Source organism: Coregonus clupeaformis, chromosome 30 (assembly GCF_020615455.1).
Source record: "Coregonus clupeaformis isolate EN_2021a chromosome 30, ASM2061545v1, whole genome shotgun sequence".
NCBI classification, from domain to species: Eukaryota; Metazoa; Chordata; class Actinopteri; order Salmoniformes; family Salmonidae; genus Coregonus; species Coregonus clupeaformis.
Window position 1 is genome coordinate 35,028,881 of NC_059221.1, and position 21,411 is coordinate 35,050,291.

At 42.8% G+C, this 21,411-nt stretch overlaps 3 protein-coding genes across 3 annotated transcripts in view; 1 reads left to right on the forward strand and 2 right to left on the reverse strand.

The window, feature by feature from the left end:
- Positions 1-1,547: 1,547 nt before the first annotated feature.
- LOC121545350 (mimecan) lies at positions 1,548-4,412 on the forward strand. The gene is made up of 6 exons (XM_041855792.2): positions 1,548-1,747; positions 2,180-2,261; positions 2,561-2,725; positions 2,854-3,056; positions 3,250-3,342; positions 3,517-4,412. Exons 1-6 carry the CDS (start codon positions 1,649-1,651, stop codon positions 3,685-3,687), a joined length of 813 nt encoding a protein of 270 aa, XP_041711726.1. The 5' UTR covers positions 1,548-1,648; the 3' UTR covers positions 3,688-4,412.
- On the reverse strand, positions 4,257-5,561 carry LOC121545351 (small integral membrane protein 4). Its single transcript, XM_041855793.2, has 2 exons — positions 5,214-5,561; positions 4,257-4,609 (listed from the first exon to the last, which is right to left on the reverse strand). The coding sequence occupies exons 1-2, from the start codon at positions 5,368-5,370 to the stop codon at positions 4,518-4,520; spliced, it is 249 nt and encodes an 82-aa protein (XP_041711727.1). The 5' UTR covers positions 5,371-5,561; the 3' UTR covers positions 4,257-4,517.
- An 11,461-nt stretch (positions 5,562-17,022) lies between these two features.
- The window catches only part of LOC121545349 (coiled-coil domain-containing protein 71), a 42,099-nt gene continuing 37,710 nt past the window's right edge, over positions 17,023-21,411 (reverse strand). The window contains exon 2 of the mRNA XM_041855791.2: positions 17,023-19,563. Within this exon, the coding sequence (XP_041711725.1) occupies positions 18,484-19,536 (1,053 nt within the window). The 5' untranslated portion in view covers positions 19,537-19,563 and the 3' untranslated portion in view covers positions 17,023-18,483. The remainder of the gene's footprint in view (positions 19,564-21,411) is intronic.

Here is a 21,411-nt window from a genome sequence, read left to right on the forward strand (position 1 = left end):
CAAATCATAACCACATGCTCATGGAGGGCAAGATTCGGAGTAGCAAATAAATGGGGAATAAATGATGGGGGGGAAATGGTCTCTCACACCTTACACAAAAACTATGGAAGCATGTTTGTATCTACTGTATCATATATATTGTCTCACTCTGGGAATTCACTTCTAGGACCACACATCTACTTTATAAAAAATGTGCCAAAGTTCTCATCTCATCACCTTTGAATATAAGTGAGATTGCTTTGCAAAAGTATGCTGAGTATGATGAATATAATAAATGAATGCTAATAAAAATGGAAATTACACCATATTGTTATTGCATTAAAAGGATTTTAAATATCTCACATGCCAATTGGAAAAATGAGGCATGGAAAAACATGAGAACAGCCAGAGGAGAACCTTGTATATCCTTTCATGGAAAATGGAGGAAAACTGTCAAGGTACTTAGGATGATGAATGTTTTTAATTTGTATAGAAGCAAATGAGAGATAGTTCAATTGTTTATGTGTACAGCCTAGTTTGAGCGCAACAGTTTAAACAAGCCTTACACATACTTTTAGGTATGCATTTGTCTTAATACTGGCTTCTCCCATAGTTGGACAAGCTCTCAAGTAAAACTGTTTTCTTCACATGAACCAAGTTTGAGCAACTGGAGGTGGACACCTGCACTCTACATTTTTTTTTATAGAAGGGGCCGACAGTAGATGCTGACTTGTAACAAACGCTTCTACACAAAACATTTCCCCCAAAAAACCAGAGAGACCAGGGGAAACATTTTTGTTGGAGTTTTAAGTCAGAAAGGGAGGTGTTAGTAAGAAGAATACATTCATTTCTTCATTGCTTGCTTTGGCATTAGATTTTATAATCACATCATGCAAAAGAGTTCTGTCCAAAATTCCAGTAATCATATCCCACTGCTCTTTACGTTTAAGTTCTCTCTCTTTCTCCACTCTGTCCACACCAGTCAGTATTTTCCAGATAAATAGTTCTTATTTTTAAAAGCCAGCCTTTTTCCATGAACTTTTTCCAACTTTTTTTTCCAACATACACAGCACAGGGGGTTTGTCAGTCCATCCAAGAGGCACAAAGGTCTTCTTTTTATTTCAACATAATGGTTGAATTTATAGGGATGCAGGGGTCTGTGACAACAAGTTGCATAAAAAATAATAATAAGGCAAACAAGTGGGTGTGATATGCATTTTACACTCTTGATATACATGTTCATATTTTAATTACTTTATAACACTAGTACTTTACATTTTATAATTTCAACGGTTCGTTACTATAAAAATAAATAAAGATATATTTGGCTTAAAACCGTTAGAGTTTAATGTTTTATTTTCTAATTTTATGAACCGGTGTGGTTTAACCTGAAATGACTTGCATCCACGGCCTACTGTCAGCTTTCACAATTTTCTAAAACATGCCCATTTCCAAAAGCTGTCAAAACTGGCGAGATGAGAAGGCTACTTTGACAGCAAATATTGGGTTAAGGTTTGTTCCCTAGTCTTACTCAATACTCCACTGGCAGCTTTTCTTTAAAACTGGATGGAAAATTTTCCTCCTGCTCACTCAGATCTCAGCCCAGTACTCACAGCCCTACCCCTCTGTCCTCAGTACTGCTCTGCTCCCGTCCCAGCTGTTAGACACAATGATGGACCTGAGGACTTTGTTTTTCACCATTATTCTGGTGCCGTGGATGCTCTCTTCTGCAGCAAGAAATGGATACATGGAAGCAAGGAAACCTAAGGTAATTTTTGGAAGTGCATATCTTTTGTAAATATTTTTGGGCAAATGTATGATTATTTGATTTTGTTTAGAGTTTTTGAAAATGTGTTTTTGAGGCAGGATCCCATAACTATTAAAACCTTCTTACCAGAATCTGTCATACAATTACAAAGCTTAAAGTTTGCATATGAGAGTTGTTATTGAATGTATATCCCCATTTCAGCAAATCATAAAAGTCCCTCACACCAGGTGCCAAACCCTATCCCTGCCTAAATGATGACTCAACATACAGTATTAGTCTGTGATGACTATACATTGGGGGTCTGAGATTACAAATGAATGCTTGCAGATAATCAGACTGTTAGTAAAACTCAGTTGGTGTGAAATAAAATACCCAGCTTATGTCTTCTCTTGTGAGGTGATCTGGAGACATTTCTTCTAAACAATTCCACAGAAAGAGGCTGTGACCATCCCAGACTATGACACCGCTGGAGACTCAGATACAAGCCCAGCAGCAGCTCCTAAAGATGAGGGTGGTGAGTTTATTCTGGAGACACACTGGAGAAAAGGGCTTCACAATAACTTATTTATTAAGGCCATATGCTAGATCTAATGAGCCGTTTTCCCCTTTGTGAATGCAGTAAACATCCAAACATTACAGCAGGAATGTTAAATGTAGTTCCCTGTTGACTAGTATGGCACACGTTTATGTTTGGTTTCTATAAAGAATGAAGAGAGATGAATACAGGGAGGGATTACTTGGCTGATCGATAGGAAAACTTGGAAGTCATTGCTGAAGGAGAATGCATTTAAAGGACATGGCTATGGATTTCAGAGCTGCCCACGTGCCTGCTGTGTGTGTGTCTGACTGGGTCGGTATACTGTGAGGAGGTCTCCCCCGAGATGACAGCAGTTCCATCCCTGCCCAAGGAAACTGCCTATCTCTACGCACGCTACAACAAAATCACAAAAATCACCAACAAAGACTTTGCAGACATTGGTAAGTGATTAGAGTGGCTTTGTAACACTGTGGACTTTTTTAAAGACCAACATTAAGATGTAATTCACTTATCACTCTAGCTTTTTTAGTGAACATCTCTAAAGTTTATGGTCTTTAACATTTTATAGCAACTTTGAGAAGAATCGATCTGACTGGGAACCTCATCTCTGAGATAGAAGACGGAGCTTTCTCAAAGCTTGCTCTCCTTGAAGAGCTCAATCTCTCAGAGAACAAGCTGGCCAAACTACCCATGTTACCTGCCAAACTCATATCCTTCAATGCCAATTACAACCAGCTTAAAACCAAGGGTGTAAAGTCAACTGCTTTTAAGGTATGCCAGGAAGTCAGTCCAAGATTCTGGAGCAAACACTTTTTTTTTTTTTTACATACAGTAACATTTTACAGTCTGAGTAATTGTTGCCTTGAATGTCAATAGAATTTGAACAACAATTTCCATGCCAAACATGAATCTTACCTGAAATACCATGCAGTATGTAAACAAAACATCAAATCTCTTTTCTCAGAAACTCACCAAGATGGTGTACCTCTACCTTGGCAATAACGAGCTTGAGGCGATCCCACAACTTCCAGAGAGTCTGCACATTGTGCACCTATATGTCTGTTTACAACTTTCCCTCCCACAGCAATAACATTTAGACAAATATGTATATTTTACCTAACAACACATTTTAGAGTATAAATGCATGTGCAGGCAAATGTATAATTGTTAAAAACTAAACAAAAAAGTTTCTACCAACCAACATCTGTCTTCTAATCTACTCCCCCTGCAGAACAATAAGATCACCACGCTATCGGATGAGACCTTCTGCCAAGGCAACAACACTCAGTACATCAGAGCCAACATGGAGGAGGTGAGACTGGACGGCAACCCTCTGATGCTGGCCAAGCATCCCAACAGCTTTGTTTGCCTCAGGGCCCTGCCCATTGGACCGTACCACTGAACCAGTGGGATACAGTCTAGAGAGGACCACAATACTACAGTGAGGGGTTCCCTTGTGAAAAGGGCTAACTAATGTAATACACAAGTCAATAGATCATAGCGCAGGAGTGGCATGTAATATGAGAAGTGTGTACCGGTATGTTACGATATATAGAGCAGAGCCATGTAATATGAGAAATGTGTTTGTTTTGTAAGTTACAATTGAATGAGTCTCTTAGGTTGTCTTTCCAACCATGATTGGTTAAATTGGTGTCCTCTTAAGTAGTGCAGGAGTGAACATAGGAGTTCTCTTACACGACATAACTATATGCACAATACTCTTGAGACCATTTTTCCTCAATGTTTATGTTGTTTTATATTTCCAATAGCACATCTGGATATTGCATCAGTTGCATTCATCTACTTTTCAAGTAATAATGGCTAATAAATGTACATAAAGTCTAACTACAATTTGCAAACATTTGAAACTGTTAACATATATTTTAAATGACATGTAACTTCCCGTAAAAGTTTACATTCATTTATCAGAATAAAAACAATACAAAATTATTCAAACGACACTGCGATGTCTCCACTGAGTAATGTCACTTTTATTAGACGAATACCACGTTGTCATGTTTGGCTCATAAAAATGTTTCATCCCATCTCAGTATAATGAAGAGTACATAAATAAACAAACAATGTTTTATTTTCTCCATACATTAAATATCAGTCTTTTGAACCATCCAGAAATGTTTGCCTCAAGTCTATTGCATTGCAAACACCAGTGTTTGTGTCCCGATCACACCTCAAGTGTTCCACTTCCATTATAGTGGCTACTGGTTCAGTAATTCACTTGGCTACTGGTTCAGTAAGTACAATCAATCCATCATCGATCTTCTGCTGGTATTCCCTCTCTGACTTCTTTCTTCTGTAGACATCATCTGAAGGAGAAATGGAGATGAATGAAACAGAGGGTGGGTTAACTGATTCTATAATAGACAATATATTACACTCTTTACAGTAGCAGAACCAGTGACTTAAAAATTGCACAATCTTAGCTTTCTGAAGAGGACCAACAGACTTGTATTGACTGTAACCTAAGCAGTAGCCCAAGTTGTCTGAAACCAATTTATACTACAGTGTCGATTTCAGACGAACAACTGGAGCAGGGTTTGAATGAGTGACCCTTTGGTTACAGGACAAGTGCCATACAAGCCTGGGCTCTTGTGGCAGAGGTAGTACTCACATTGGGAGGCCACAGGCACACTCCCTTTTATACATCCACACAAACTGTAACTCCATTAAAAGCCCCGAGCTATCAAGGACTATCCCACTGTAGTGAACAACCTGAATATGGCTTAAAACAGAAACTTACAGGGCCGGTGCACTAACGTTAACTCCCACCTGTGCTATAACAATAAAAGTGTGGGCCCTCTTGGCAGAGGTAGGAGTACTACCGTACGTACATTCACATACAGTGATGCTTAAACAGTGTTTGCTTGTTTGACAGTGCAGATAAAGTCAGCCAGAGGTTTGAATACTTACAGAATGTCTCCCTTCCTATCCTCACGTTGATCATGACCCATTCCATCACACCTCCAATACAGAAGAAGACAGGCAGAAATCTGTACACCCCAAAGCGACGTTTCCCTGGCACAAGACTCAGGATGTACTTGATATTTTGACTCTTCCTCTGAAACATTTCTCTCTTCTGTTCCTCGTCTTTCAACACTCACAGTATTTTCAATTACCTAAGTAGGAGGCAAGGTAGCATACCGGCTAAGTAAAATGCCGTCGATAATCCCTTGTTATGTTACTTACTTTATTGCATACCATGCATGGAGACCTGGCTTACTTGTCCTTTACCACTGCTTTGATCATGAAGCGGCATAAGAGAAGATGGCGTTGCAGACGTCATATTTCTTAGCGTTTTCATTGGTTCACGTGACGTCAAACTCTTACCAAAGATATTCAACTTCAAACAAGATATCCAACTGCCTACCCCCTTAACAAAGATAATCAACCACCATCAAGCTAGCTTGACGTATGAGATGATAATGAGGGGTTATACATGCTTATGACAAGTCTTACAATGCATTATAACCACATCATAATAATATAATGGATGAATATCCTATATCACTGCAATTTTAAATTGCAAAAAGGATTGGGAAGGAAATGAAAGGCGGAATATCAAATCAAATCAAATTGTATTTGTCAATTGTGCCGAATACAACAGGTGTAGACCTTACAGTGAAATGCTTACTTACAAGTCCTTAACCAACAATGCAGTTAAGAAAAATAAGTGTTAAGTAAAAAATAGATAAATACAAAATAAAAAAATAAAATAATTAAAGAGCAGAAGTAAAATAACAGTAGCGAGGCTATATAGAGGGGGTACCGGTACAGAGTCAATGTGCGGGGGCACAGGTTAGTCGAGGTAATTGAAGTAATATGTACAGTTGAAGTTGGAAGATTACATATACCTTAGCCAAACACATTTAAACTCAGTTTTTCACAATTCCTGACTTTTAATCCTAGTATAAATTCCCTGTCTTAGGTCAGTTAGGATCACCACTTTATTTTAAGAATGTGAAATGTCAGAATAATATTTCAGCTTTTATTTCTTTCATCACATTCAATTAGTATTTGGTAGCATTGCCTTTAAATGGTTTAACTTGGGTCAAACGTTTTGGGTAGCCTTCCACAAGCTCCCCACAATAAGTTGGGTGAATTTTGGCCCATTCCTCCTGACAGAGCTGGTGTAACTGAGTCAGGTTTGTAGGCCTCCTTGCTCGCACACGCTTTTTCAGTTCTGCCCACACATTTTCTATAGGATTGAGGTCAGGGCTTTGTGATGGCCACTCCAATACCTTGACTTTGTTGTCCTTAAGCCATTTTGCCACAACTTTGGAAGTATGCTTGGGGTCATTGTCGATTTGGAAGACCCATTTGCGACCAAGCTTTAACTTCCTGACTGATGTCTTGAGATGTTGCTTCAATATATCCACATAATTTTCCTTCCTCAGGATGCCATCTATTTTGTGAAGTGCACCAGTCCCTCCTGCAGCAAAGCACCCCCACAGCATGATGCTTCCACCCCAGTGCTTCACGGTTGGGATGGTGTTCTTCGGCTTGCAAGCGACCCCCTAATTCCTCCAAACATAACGATGGTCATTATGGCCAAACAGTTCTATTTTTGTTTCATCAGACCAGAGGACATTTCTCCAAAAAGTACGATCTTTGTCCCCATGTGCAGTTGCAAACCGTAGTCTGGCTTTTTTATGGCGGTTTTGGAGAAGTGGCTTCTTCCTTGCTGAGCGGCCTTTCAGGTTATGTTGATATAGGACTCGTTTTACTGTGGATATAGATACTTTTGTACCCGTTTCTTCCAGCATCTTCACAAGGTCCTTTGCTGTTGTTCTGGGATTGATTAGCATTTTTCGCACCAAAGTACTTTAATCTCTAGGAGACAGAACGCGTCTCCTTCCTGAGTGGTATGACGGTGCGTGGTCCCATGGTGTTTATACTTGCGTACGATTGTTTGTACAGATTAACATGGTACCTTCAGGCGTTTGGAAATTGAAAAAAAAAAAAGGATGAACCAGACTTGTGGAGGTCTACAATTCTTTTTCTGAGGTCTTGGCTGATTTCTTTTGATTTTCCCATGATGTCAAGAAAGAGGCACTGTGTTTGAAGGTAGGCCTTGAAATACATCCACAGGTACCGGGCGGCAGGTAGCTTAGTGGTTAAGAGCGTTGTGCCAGTAACTGAATGGTCGCTGGTTCTAATCCCCGAGCCGACTAGGTGAAAAACCTGTCGATGTGCCCTTGAGCAAGGCACTTAACCCTAATTGCTCCTGTAAGTCGCTCTGGATAAGAGCGTCTGCTAAATGACCAATATATATATATAATATAATATAATATATAATAATATATAATATATATATATATAGGTACCCCTCCAATTGACACAAATTATGTCAATTAGCCTATCAGAAGCTTCTAAAGCCATGACATAATTTTCTGGAATTTTCCGAACTGTTTAAAGGCACAGTCAACTTAGTGTATGTAAACGTCTGACCCACTGGAATTGTGATACAGTGAATTATAAGTGAAATGATCTTTCTGTAAATAATTGTTGGAAAAATTACTTGTGTCATGCAAAAAGTGGATGTCCTAATCGACATGCCATGTGGTTGAAAAAGTGGTTGAAAAACGAGTTTAATGACTCCAACCTAAGTGTATGTAAACTTCCGACTTCAACTGTACATGTAGGTAGAGTTAAAGTGACTATGCAAAGATAATAAACAAAGAGTAGAAGTAGCGTAAAATAGGGGGGGGGGGAGGACAATACAAATAGTCCGGGTAGCCATTTGATTAGCTGTTCAGGAGTCTTATGGCTTGGGGGTAGAAGCTGTTAAGAAGCCTTTTGGACCTAGTCTTGGCGCTCCGGTACCGCTTGCCGTGCGGTAGCAGAGAGAACAGTCTATGACTAGGGTGGCTGGAGTCTTTGACAATTTTTAGGGCCTTCCTCTGACACCACTTGGTATAGAGGTCCTGGATGGCAGGAAGCTTGGCCCCTGTGATGTACTGAGCCGTACGCACTGCCCTCTTTAGTGCCTTGCGGTCGGAGGCCGAGCAGATCCCATACCAGGCAGTGATGCAAACAGTCAGGATGCTCTCGATGGTGCAGCTGTAGAATTTTTGAGGATCTGAGGACCCATGCCAAATCTTTTCAGTCACCTGAGGGTGAAAAGGATTTGCCGTGCCCTCTTCTCGACTGTCTTGGTGTGTTTTGACCATGATAGTTTGTTGGTGATGTGGACACCAAGGAACTTGAAGCTCTCAACCTGCTCCACTACAGCCCCGTTGATGAGAATGGGGGCGTGCTCGGTCCTCTTTTTCCTGTAGGCCACAATCATCTCCTTTGTCTTGGTCACGTTGAGGGAGAGGTTGTTATCCTGGCACCACACGGCCAGGTCTCTGACCTCCTCCCTATAGGCTGTCTCATCGTTGTCGGTGATCAGGCCTGCCACTGTTGTGTCGTCGGCAAACTTAAGGATGGTGTTGGAGTCGTGTCTGGCCATGCAGTCATGGGTGAACAGCGAATACAGGAGGGGACTGAGCACACACCCCTGAGGGGCCCCCTTGTTGAGGATCAGCATGGCAGATGTGTTGTTACATTTACATTTACATTTTAGTCATTTAGCAGACGCTCTTATCCAGAGCGACTTACAGGAGCAATTAGGGTTAAGTGCCTTGCTCAAGGGCACATTTACGTCATTTAGCAGACGCTCTTATCCAGAGCGACTACAAATTGGTGCATTCACCTTATAGCCAGTGTGATAACCACTTTACAATTATACTTAAAAAAAAAAAAAAAAAAAAATTTTGGGGGGGGTAGAAGGATTACTTTATCCTATCCCAGGTGTTCCTTAAAGAGGTGGGGTTTCAAATGTCTCCGGAAGGTGGTGAGTGACTCCGCTGTCCTGGCGTCGTGAGGGAGCTTGTTCCACCATTGGGGTGCCAGAGCAGCGAACAGTTTTGACTGGGCTGAGCGGGAACTATGCTTCCGCAGAGGAAGGGGAGCCAGCAGGCCAGAGGTGGATGAACGCAATGCCCTCGTTTGGGTGTAGGGACTGATCAGAGCCTGAAGGTACGGAGGTGCCGTTCCCCTCACTGCTCCATAGGCAAGCACCATGGTCTTGTAACGGATGCGAGCTTCAACTGGAAGCCAGTGGAGTGTGCGGAGGAGGGGGGTGACGTGAGAGAACTTGGGAAGGTTGAACACCAGACGGGCTGCGGCATTCTGGATGAGTTGTAGGGGTTTAATGGCACAGGCAGGGAGCCCAGCCAACAGCGAGTTGCAGTAATCCAGACGGGAGATGACAAGTGCCTGGATTAGGACCTGTGCCGCTTCCTGTGTAAGGCAGGGTCGTACTCTCCGAATGTTGTAGAGCATGAACCTGCAGGATCGGGTCACCGCCTTGATGTTAGCGGAGAACGACAGGGTGTTGTCCAGGGTCACGCCAAGGCTCTTCGCACTCTGGGAGGAGGACACAACGGAGTTGTCAACCGTGATGGCGAGATCATGGAACAGGCAGTCCTTCCCCGGGAGGAAGAGCAGCTCCGTCTTGCCAGGGTTCAGCTTGAGGTGGTGATCCGTCATCCATACTGATATGTCGGCCAGACATGCAGAGATGCGATTCGCCACCTGGTTATCAGAAGGGGGAAAGGAGAAGATTAGTTGTGTATCGTCAGCGTAGCAATGATAGGAGAGGCCATGTGAGGATATGACAGAGCCAAGTGACTTGGTGTATAGGGAGAAAAGGAGAGGGCCTAGACCTGAGCCCTGGGGGACACCAGTGGTGAGAGCACGTGGTGCGGAGACAGCTTCTCGCCACGCCACTTGGTAGGAGCGACCGGTCAGGTAGGACGCAATCCAGGAGTGAGCCGCGCCGGAGATGCCCAGCTCGGAGAGGGTGGAGAGGAGGATCTGATGGTTCACTGTATCAAAGGCAGCAGACAGGTCTAGAAGGACAAGAGCAGAGGAGAGAGAGTTAGCTTTAGCAGTGCGGAGAGCCTCCGTGACACAGAGAAGAGCAGTCTCAGTTGAATGACCAGTCCTGAAACCTGACTGGTTTGGATCAAGAAGGTCATTCTGAGAGAGATAGCAAGAGAGTTGGCTAAAGACGGCACGCTCAATAGTTTTGGAAAGAAAAGAAAGAAGGGATACTGGTCTGTAGTTGTTGACATCAGTGGGATCGAGTGTTGGTTTTTTGAGAAGGGGTGCAACTCTCGCTCTCTTGAAGACGGAAGGGACATGGCCAGCGGTCAAGGATGAGTTGATCAGTGAGGTGAGGTAGGGGAGAAGGTCACCGGAGATGGTCTGGAGAAGAGAGGAGGGGATGGGGTCAAGCGGGCAGGTTGTTGGGCGGCCTGCAGTCACTAGTCGCAAGATTTTATCTGGAGAGAGAGGGGAGAAAGAAGTCAAAGCATAGGGTAGGGCAGTGTGAGCAGGACCAGTAGTGTCATTAGACTTAACAAACGAGGATCGGATGTCGTCAACCTTCTTTTCAAAGTGGTTGACAAAGTCATCCACAGAGAGGGAGGAGGGGGGGGGGAGGATTCAGCAGTGAAAAGAATGTGGCAAAGAGCTTCCTAGGGTTAGAGGCAGATGCTTGGAATTTAGAGTGGTAGAAAGTGGCCTTAGCAGCAGAAACAGATGAAGAAAATGTAGAGAGGAGGGAGTGAAAAGATGCCAGGTCGGCAGGGAGTTTAGTTTTCTTCCATTTCCGCTCAGCTGCCCGGAGCTCTGTTCTGTGAGCTCGCAATGAGTCATCAAGCCACGGAGCTGGAGGGGAGGACCGAGCCGGCCGGGAGGATAGGGGACACAGGGAGTCAAAGGATGCAGAAAGGGAGGAGAGGAGGGTTGAGGAGGCAGAATCAGGAGATTGGAGGGAGAAGGATTGAGCAGAGGGAAGAGATGATAGGATGGAAGAGGAGAGAGTAGTGGGAGAGAGAGAGCGAAGGTTGCGGCGGCGCGTTACCATCTGTGTAGGGGCAGAGTGAGTAGTGTTGGAGGAGAGCGAGAGAGAAAAGGATACAAAGTAGTGGTCGGAGACATGGAGGGGAGTTGCAGTGAGATTAGTAGAAGAGCAACATCTAGTAAAGATGAAGTCAAGCGTATTGCCTGCCTTGTGAGTGGGGGGGATGGTGAGAGGGTGAGGTCAAAAGAGGAGAGGAGTGGAAAGAAGGAGGCAGAGAGAAATGAGTCAAATGTAGACGTAGGGAGGTTGAAATCCCCCAAAACTGTGAAGGGTGAGCCATCCTCAGGAAAGGAACTTATCAAGGCGTCAAGCTCATTGATGAACTCTCCAAGAGAACCTGGAGGGCGATAGATGACAAGGATATTAAGCTTAAATGGGCTAGTGACTGTGACAGCGTGGAATTCAAATGAGGAGATAGACAGATGGGTTAGGGGAAAAATTGAGAATGACCACTTGGGAGAGATGAGGATTCCTGTGCCACCACCCCTCTGACCAGATGCTCTCGGGGTATGCGAGAACACATGGTCAGACGAGGAGAGAGCAGTAGGAGTAGCAGTGTTTTCAGTGGTAATCCATGTTTCCGTCAGCGCCAGGAAGTCGAGGGACTGGAGGGTAGCATAGGCTGGGATGAAGTCAGCCTTGTTGGCGGCAGAACGGCAGTTCCAGAGGCTGCCTGAGACCTGGAACTCCAGGTGTGTGGTGCGTGCAGGGACCACCAGGTTAGAGAGGCAGCAGCCACGCGGTGTGAGGCGTTTGTGTAGCCTGTGCGGAGAGGAGAGAACAGGGATAGGCAGAGGCATAGTTGACAGGCTGCAGCAGATGGCTACAATAATGCAGAGGAGATCGGAATGAAATGAACTAAACATCTGGGAAAGGAGAGAGCAGGCCTCCCTCACCAAAATAAATAAATAAATAAATAAAATAAAAATATATAACTCTCCCAACTTCCACCTCAGAAACTATAATTGTTTCACTGAACCACCCGAGTACCTACCCTTACCACTTGAGGGCGGCCCGTCAGGAAGTCCAGGATCCAGTTGCAGAGGGAGGTGTTTAGTCCCAGGGTCCTTAGCTTAGTGAAGAGCTTTGAGGGCACTATGGTGTTGAACGCTGAGCTGTAGTCAATGAATAGCATTCTCACGTAGGTGTTCCTTTTGTCCAGGTTGGAAAGGGCAGTGTGGAGTGCAGTAGAGATTGCATCATCTGTGGATCTGTTGGGGCAGTATGCAAATTGGAGTGGGTCAAGGGTTTCTGGGATAATGGTGTTAATGTGAGCCATGACCAGCCTTTCAAAGCACTTCATGGCTACAGACATGAGTGCTACGGGTCGGTAGTCATTTAGGCAGGTTACCTTAGTGTTCTTGGGCACAGGGACTATAGTGGTCTGCTTGAAAAATGTTTGTATTACAGACTCAGTCAGGGAGGTTGAAAATGTCAGTGAATACACTTGCCAGTTGGTCAGCGCATGCTCGGAGTACACGTCCTGGTAATCTGTCTGGCCCTGCGGCCTTGTGAATGTTGACCTGTTTAAAGGTCTTACTCACATCTGCTACGGAGAGCGTGATCACACAGTCGTCCGGAACAGCTGATGCTCTCATGCATGCTTCAGTGTTGCTTGCCTCGAAGCGAGCATAGAAGTCACTTAGCTCGTCTGGTAGGCTTGTGTCACTGGGCAGCTCGCGGCTGTGCTTCCCTTTGTAGTCTGTAATAGTTTGCAAGCCCTGCCACATCCGACAAGCGTCGGAGCCATTGCAGTACGATTCAATCTTAGTCCTGTATTGATACTTTGCCTGTTTGATGGTTCGTCTGAGGGCATAGTGGGATTTCTTATAAGCGTCCGGATTAGAGTCCCGCTCTTTGAAAGCGGCAGCTCTACCCTTTAGCTCAATGCGGATGTTGCCTGCAATCCATGGCTTCTGGTTGGGGTCAATGTGGGGACGACGTCATCGATGCACTTATTGATGAAGCCAATGACTGATGTGGTGTACTCCTCATTGCTATCGGAAGAATCCCGGAACATATTCCAGTCTGTGCTAGCATAACAGTCCTGTGGCTTAGCATCTACGTCATCTGACCACTTCTTTATTGACCGAGTCATGGTGCTTCCTGCTTTAGTTTTTGCTTGTAAGCAGGAATCAGGAGGATAGAGTTATGGTTAGATTTGCCAAATGGAGGGCGAGGGAGAGCTTTGTACGTGTCTTTGTGTGGAGTAGAGATGGTCTAGAGTTTTTTTCCCTCTGGCTGCACATTTAACATGCTGGTAGAAATGAGGTAAACCGGATTTAAGTTTCCCTGCATTAAAGTCCCTGGCCACAAAGAGCGCCGCCTCTGAATGAGCGTTTTCCTGTTTGCTTATGGCCTTATACAGCTCATTTTGTGCGGTCTTAGTGCATCGGTTTGTGGTGGTACATAGACAGCTACGTAAAATATAGATGAAAACTCTCTTGGTAAATAGTATGGTCTACAGCCTATCATGAGATACTCAGGCGAGCAAAACCTAGAAACTTCCTCAATATTAGATTTCATGCACCAGCTGTTCTTTACAAATATACACAGACCGCCACCCCTTGTCTTACCGGTGGCAGCTGTTCTGTCTTGACGATGCAGCATATATCCCGCCAGCTGTATGTTATCCATTTAGCCGTTCAGCCACGACTCGGTGAAACATAAGATATTACCATTTTTTATGTCCCGTTGGTAGGATATCCGTGATCGTAGTTTGTCTATTTTGTTATCCAATGATTGTACGTTGACTAATAGGACTGATGGTAGTGGCAGATTACCCACTCGCCGTCGGATCCTTACAAGGCACCCCAACCTACGTCCCTGATATCTCCGTCTCTTTCTCATGCGAATGACAGGGATTTTGGGCCTTGTCGGGTGTCTGAAGAAAATCCTTTGCGTTCGACTCGTTAAAGAAAAAATCTTCGTCCAGTACGAGGTCAGTAATCGCTGTCCTGATATCCAGAAGCTATTTTCGGTCATAAGAGACGGTGGCAGAAACATTATGTTCAAAATAAGTTAAAAATAACGCGAATAAACACACACAATAGCACAATTGGTTAGGAGCCCATAAAACAGCAGCCATCTCCTCCGTCGCCATACTTCATTTTTAGTATCATGGACAAATTTGGCATTTTGTCTAAGAAACACATTAGCCGACCACCAATGATTCAAAACTGCCCATCTTTAATAACAAGAAATACTAAGCAGGTTTTATCAAAATGATTGTGTGCAATGTACATTTTACAAACAAATCTGAATATGTCACACTGTAAGAAGGTAACCTTTTGTCTTGCAGTTCTGTTTTTTAAATGTTCAAATAGTTATCTTTCGTCTTGAGTGTAATATGTATTTTTGTCATAAGATGTACACAGGGGGACACCAGGTGCAGGCAAGGTATCATTTCCTCTTTATTTCAGCAATTAATGAGCGTATCTGATACCCCCTGTTCAGGTGGGTTGGTTTGCCATTGGAGACTGTGCATCCCTCAGAGGATGCAAATTACTGGCCTTTGTGTGCAGTGTCACACAAAGAGCATATTTGGTTAAAGCAGTTGTCAGCCAGACCAACAAATGTATTTTTGTCTGAAAACAATTCATCCTTGCAAGCTTTCAAAAAGGTATGAATTACAATAACACTGAAAACACAGGTCAGTGTACAAGTTAAAGAGAAGGTTGTAGTGCAATACAACCCCAACAAATCTGTGCTGATATCAAGCTTCTGCACTACATTCAAATTATTAAAGCCTCCAGGTTAAAATGTGGCACAAATAAAGCACACCTGGTGACTTGGCTCATTGTCTCTAATGAGATGGCACAATTAAAATAGTATTTTGCCCAAATGTCAGTATATTTAATCTTCTCAAAATACCTTGTTACTTATCTATGATATATGTTAATGTAAAAATATATCAAATTAATAGAATTGATGTAGCTTTAGAACCTCTGATAAACCCAGGCTATCTTTGAAGTATAATGAGCCTCTGTATCTCAGGGGTACACTGACACAGACAGGTTGCCTTCCTCACATCCCCGATCTGTATCTCAGGGGTACACTGACACAGACAGGTTGCCTTCCTCACATCCCCGATCTGTATCTCAGGGGTACACTGACACAGACAGGTTGCCTTCCTCACACCCCCGATCTGTATCTCAGGGGTATGCTGACACAGACAGGTTGCCTTCCTCACACCCCCGATCTGTATCTCAGGGGTATGCTGACACAGACAGGTTGCCTTCCTCATATCCCGAGGAGGATCTATACTGACCAACCTCAACAACACCAAAAAATAATGCAGTGAAAGGGTTGATATAGCCTCCTAGTGTCATAACTCATATATGACAACTGACCACCATGTAAAAATTAACAGCCTGGTCTCATAGACTAGACGTAACATCGTAAATGTAAATCCGGGACACTCAAAGAGTATGATATGTTACGTTTGGTATGGTTACATACGACAGATGGTTACTTAAAAAACCTAAAGTAGGGTGGCTGGTCGGGGTGGATGAGTAGGCGTATAACGAGAATGTCTAGCAACCAAAAGGTTGCAACTACTTAGCATGTTAGCTTCCCCTTCCCCTAACCTTAACCCTTTTAGCTAATCTCTCCCCTAACCCTAATCCTTTAACCTAACTCCTAAACTTAACCCTAACCTAGCTTGCAACAGTATGCCTACACAGCGATGAGAAAGAACGTGACAATAAGCAGAAGCGTCCAAATATCTTAAAGGAAAACTCCACCCAAAAACTATATTTTTCTATTTGTTTCATTAGTCTAGCCCATTGTTGATATAGTACTGAAATATTTTGCATGTCAGCAATAAAGTTTAAGATAGAACTTTCAAAATACAGAAACACAGCCAGTATGATGCATTATATCCTGCAAAACACATAAAACGACTGACCATCCATGATATAAAAATTGTTTTAATCATGTTTTGAGGTTTACATTTACTTTGTTTACAAACATTGGAGTAAAACAAGCTTATATTTGGGGTTCTGATGGGGGGTACGACAGTTGAACTAAGGCATTTAGGCATTTACAAGTTATATTCCTCAAGAATCAATGGGTAGATATTAATTTATAAGTCCAAAAATGGATGTAGCAACTGCTGATTGCCCCTTTAACAGTCACAATACATATCCTCATAGTGACAGCTCATGAACGACACTAGGTATATCATTATTAGTTATTGCTGCTGTCGTGGAAGTTACCACCAGCGACACCTGAAGTCAATCTTAAATGAATCATTCTTTATTAACAGCAAGCTGGAGAGGTTCCAACAAACTCAACGCACCATAGTACACGTCAGTCAGGAGCTGTCGGGGCAGTCCCGTTAGTTCCCTTATATACTGCTTACAGACAAGTTAAATTTACATGATTCATAAGTAAACTTTTGGTTCATGCATGTGACCGATCAATACCTCACGAGGCTTCTTCTCTCCAAGCTGGGACCTTGAAACTGAGATATCCCTTTCCGTTCTCAAAACAATGTTCTGTGCTTACTGCCAAACTGCTTATACTGATAGTGAGGATTCCTCCCAGGCACAATCGATCATTCACTCGAATTGGTTATTAGAAAAGCACATACATTTTCCTTCACACTGCTATTGACCAACCGGGTTCGAACCCATGTCTGCTGCATGTCACAACACTATGTAGGCCTAAGTCTGTCTAGGCTTTAGCTCGAGCGAACGTAAATCTTCAGGTTTCCGGCAAACATACTAGTCATCACGCATACATGATTAGGAGTATAATGATCCATTATTAAAATGTAAAACACCAGGTAATCCAGAGAAAGAAGTGGTCAAAATGCTTTATTTTACAGTTCAACAGTAATTCCCAACACACAATGACCATAACATGTTACCAGATGTCTTTGTTAAGAAGAATTTCATTGAGGTTCATACAAAAAAAGTAATTAAAAAAAGATTTAAATAGATATAAATTAAGCTACATTGAACATGAAATGTATGTCTACCTCTTCACATACCTAAAAGTGCCTCAGAGACATTTTGTTCAAAGCATGTGTGATTTAGAATATGTAGCTAACATAAAACATAACCTTTTCTGTTGGAAACGCAACTACAAATTAAAAGAGTGCAATTGAAAAGCACCAAAAATATATATTTGGCACATGAAAATCAAAGCAAGCAAATGTAACTCACAGAAAAAGCTTTACTCTGCCTTTGATTGAGAATGGAAAGGTCAAGGACGGATAAATCAAATAAATTGAACCTAATGAGACTGTAGGATACTTGAATAAAAGAAACCAACTGGCATACTTCCTCCAATTACAAAAAACAAACAAGGCCTAAATATCAATTTCAGAGTTAGAAAATGCTTTACGAATAGTTGTAAATGTCAGATAATACACAATACAGGCTAGAGCGTTCTCCAGAAAAAACTCTTAAGGCCATGTCAATTCTTCTACAAATTAAGTCCAGAGAAATGGAATAAAACGCCTACAAAACGTTTTACAAATGAGAATAAAAGCCATAAAATGTTAACATATAGCTAGGAACTCTTAACTGTCATCATGTCCAAAAAGAAAAACAACCTTTATAACACATCAGAAAAACACACCATTTCAATTGCCCCTTTAATCCAACATACAGTAGAAATGACATGACTAAAAAGTGATGTATATAAAATATCTGTAATATTCTAGCAAATGAATGCTGCATAGTTATACATGACATGGCTTCATTGTCAGATGTTTGTATCATTTATAAAACAGATGAGAGAATGACATTTCACAGTGTCCCAAAAACACATGTAAAGGAGGATATACTGCAGGTACAACTCGTATGGGGACATCCATTGTGCCTTAAACTTCACCATTCCGTCACTCATCAGTCAAGGGGTAGTCTATAGTATGTGCAGTGTTAGACAAAACATTACAAACCATCTTTTTGGATGTTTAGGCAACAACCCAGCGTCCCCTTATCTAAACATATATTAACAAATTAATATGATTTTCCAAATCCCCAAAAAGTATCCCAAACAATCCCAATACTCCCAGGCTGAGCACAGCTAAAAGACAAAGCACTGTCTTGATGAGAATCAACTGAAACCGATGTCATTTACATGGAGGACAAAAGGACTTTAAGCCTGTGTTCACACAGACTGCCCAATTCTAATATTCTTTCCCAATTATTGGTCTTTTGACCAATCTGATCAGATCTTTTGCCAATAATTGGGTAAAATCAGAAATTGGGCTACCTGTGTAAACGCAGCCAAAGACTTGACGGCCGGTCACATTGGGTAGGCAATAAGTGGTTGAATCTCTATGACCGGTGACAGGTTAACTCGCAGGATCTTCTGGGCTTTCCTCCTCACCTCCTCGTCAGTGATAGAGTCATCGACCTTGATCACCTTGAACCTCAGGTTGTTCTCGCTCAGTCTAAGGTCTTCGGACTGCTCTTTGACCAGCCAGACCTCGTTTCTGGGCCTCTTCACACAGAGTTTGTCCTCACCCTCGTCAGTCCTTTTCCTTTTCTGGTCCCTCCAGCAAGGCATTCCGTTGCATTCCTTCAAAACCCGGTCGTTTTGCAGCATGGCAGGCACTCCGATGATATTGACTGGGCAGGGCACAAAGTTCACTCTCCTCAAAGTGACAGATTTTGCTGAGTTTCCGGTACCTTCCGAAGGCTGTGCTTGTGTCCCTGTTAGAGATAGTGGCCGATGAGAGTTGGGCACAGTCATCTCTCCTGACCATACACCTGTGTGGAACTGCAGTCTCGCTGTGTGGCCTGTAGAGGGTCCAGTGATGTTTGTCAGTCTTATGTATGACTGCATCTGGACAGGCACAACAGCCAAGGCCGGTGGTTTCGAGAGGACAGTCCGTTTGAGAGACTCCTTTGACAGATTTGTCAAAATAATTGTGGGTTGATTCTTCAGGACGACTTTCGCTGCTGCACTTAACAAAGCATAGTTGATTTCAGTCTTCTTGCCATGGGGTTTTCTACCCTTCTTTTTGCCAGTCTTTTGAACTTTTGAGACAGCAATGTCCAGTGTGCTCTGTGTTTTTATTACAGGCCTGAGTACTGCAGTACAAGACCTGTAACCATAAACATCTTTGCTTTTAAGTACAGTAGGCTTGTGACCTTCATCTTTGAGTCCCTCAATAAAACTGGCCAGTTCCTTCTCAGTATCGAAAAGGTCTTTTGACATAGGACTGAACGCTTTCAGAGTCTCCAGTAGAGTAGTTTGGCCAGCTGAGTTGAAACGTGACCATGACTGGACAACCTTCTCTGTGGCTTCCTTACAATTCATGGCATATACCATCTGTTCTGTAATCTGTAGCATTGGTGATACTCGCGTCCGAGATCAACCCTGTGGGCAAGAACAGAATAAACAAACATTATAAAATGTACAGAGACTTCGTACTCACCTTCTGTAAATCATTGACAATCAAAAACGTGGAAAGGGAAATGTCAGGTTTTCCTCAAGGTTTCTGATCAAGTAGGCTAACCCGACATTCAACGTACCACCAAAGTGACTACAAACAAAGCTGTATTCATAGATGAAGTGGGAGACCTACAAGCTCTGAAATAAACTTGTTACATTTTTTACTTTGCCTATTTTAAACATTAGAACGTTTATCAACAATGGGTGACTAACATTAGCTAAAATTCCATGAGGCATTTTCCACCATAGATTATATTTTAAAACACATCTAGTATTCTCATTAAAATTAGCTCCAAACAGCACAAGTGTGATAAAATTCTAGTAATTTTCAATGAGAAAATGTCACATTTTGGGAATTTGAGAGTTTGCACGTCGATTGTTATTTTCACTCAGATCCAAATGGGTATAGCCTACTCTTCCATAAAAAACAGGCGTTTCATACTTTATTTTAGGCTATAGCTTTTTTATGACCTTAGCCTAAATGTTAAGTGACACGGAAGCAGATCCAAAAGGTGCGAAGCACTTTGTTGGGCATTTACGCTTCACAGACGAGTGAAATTTAAGATTTCCGGAGGAATAATGTCCTAATGATGGCAACAGTTTTGTCACATTTTCTCCCGAGTGGCACAGTGGTCTAAGATCTCTAGCTGTGCCACTAGAGATCCTGGTTCGAATCCAGGCTCTGTCGTAGACGGCTGCGATCAGCACACAATTGGCCCAGCGTCGTCCAGGGTAGGTGAGGGAATGGCCGGCAGGGTTGTAGCTCAGTTGGTAGAGCATGGCGTTTGCAACGCCAGGGATGAGGGTTCGATTCCCACGGGGGGCCAGTATGAAAAAATAAAAAAATAATGTATGCACTCGCTAACTGTAAGTCGCTCTGGATAAGAGCGTCTGCTAAATGACTAAAATGTAATTTGTTTAGCACATTTTGCAAGCCACAGTCTGGCAATCCGCCAATAAAATGCAATGATGACTGGCTTCAGGTTGGATGGTGAATTGAGTAAATCCCGAGCAGAGTGGTTTTGGGGGTGCTCGGCACTTCCTCATTCAAAACAAACTACTAAGAACATCTAAAAACCAAAACCATGTTTTGTATGAGAGCTAACAATTGTTTGGCTATAGACCTAGGCTACTTGCTGTTGAGTTGGTAGGTACTGTTAAAATGCCACAAAGTAGGCTAGCTTTAGATTCAACTTCCAGTGGATGCGGCATGGCAAAACAATGTAGAAATAGGAAAATAACTTGTGCAAACTTGCAGCAAAGCAATGCAGTCTAGTGTGGCAGCTGTACGGACTGCTTCCATTGAAAATAAATGACTTCTAGGTAGTTTCGCTAGCCAATGCTAACTTACCTCAAACTGGAAGTCTTTGCGCTAATGCTAGTTAGCATTGGCTCACAGAACTACCTCTAAAAGGCTGCTACAAGCTCCACTCCGTTGATCTACATGTGTGCACGTGGGTGGAGTCTGGTTTTTTGGGCAGCGGACTCTTTTCGTTGCGTTACACCCAGAGGGGAAGTTCGCCTTCTGTAGTGTATATCCACTAGGGGGCTTGGGGAGCCAGAGTAAATTACCAAGCAAGAGGAGCCGAGGCACTCTTTTTGACTCTAGCTAGCGACGACGTTTGAACTTCCTATACTGGAGTTACAGTTAATGCCTGTTTACAAATGCTAGTTATATGTCAGACTAGTCTGATGTTCTATGCTTTACGACACTACTTTTTAGCCACAGAAGCAAACATGTATCTTTTTGAATTGCAATTGCTAGAGCTTGAA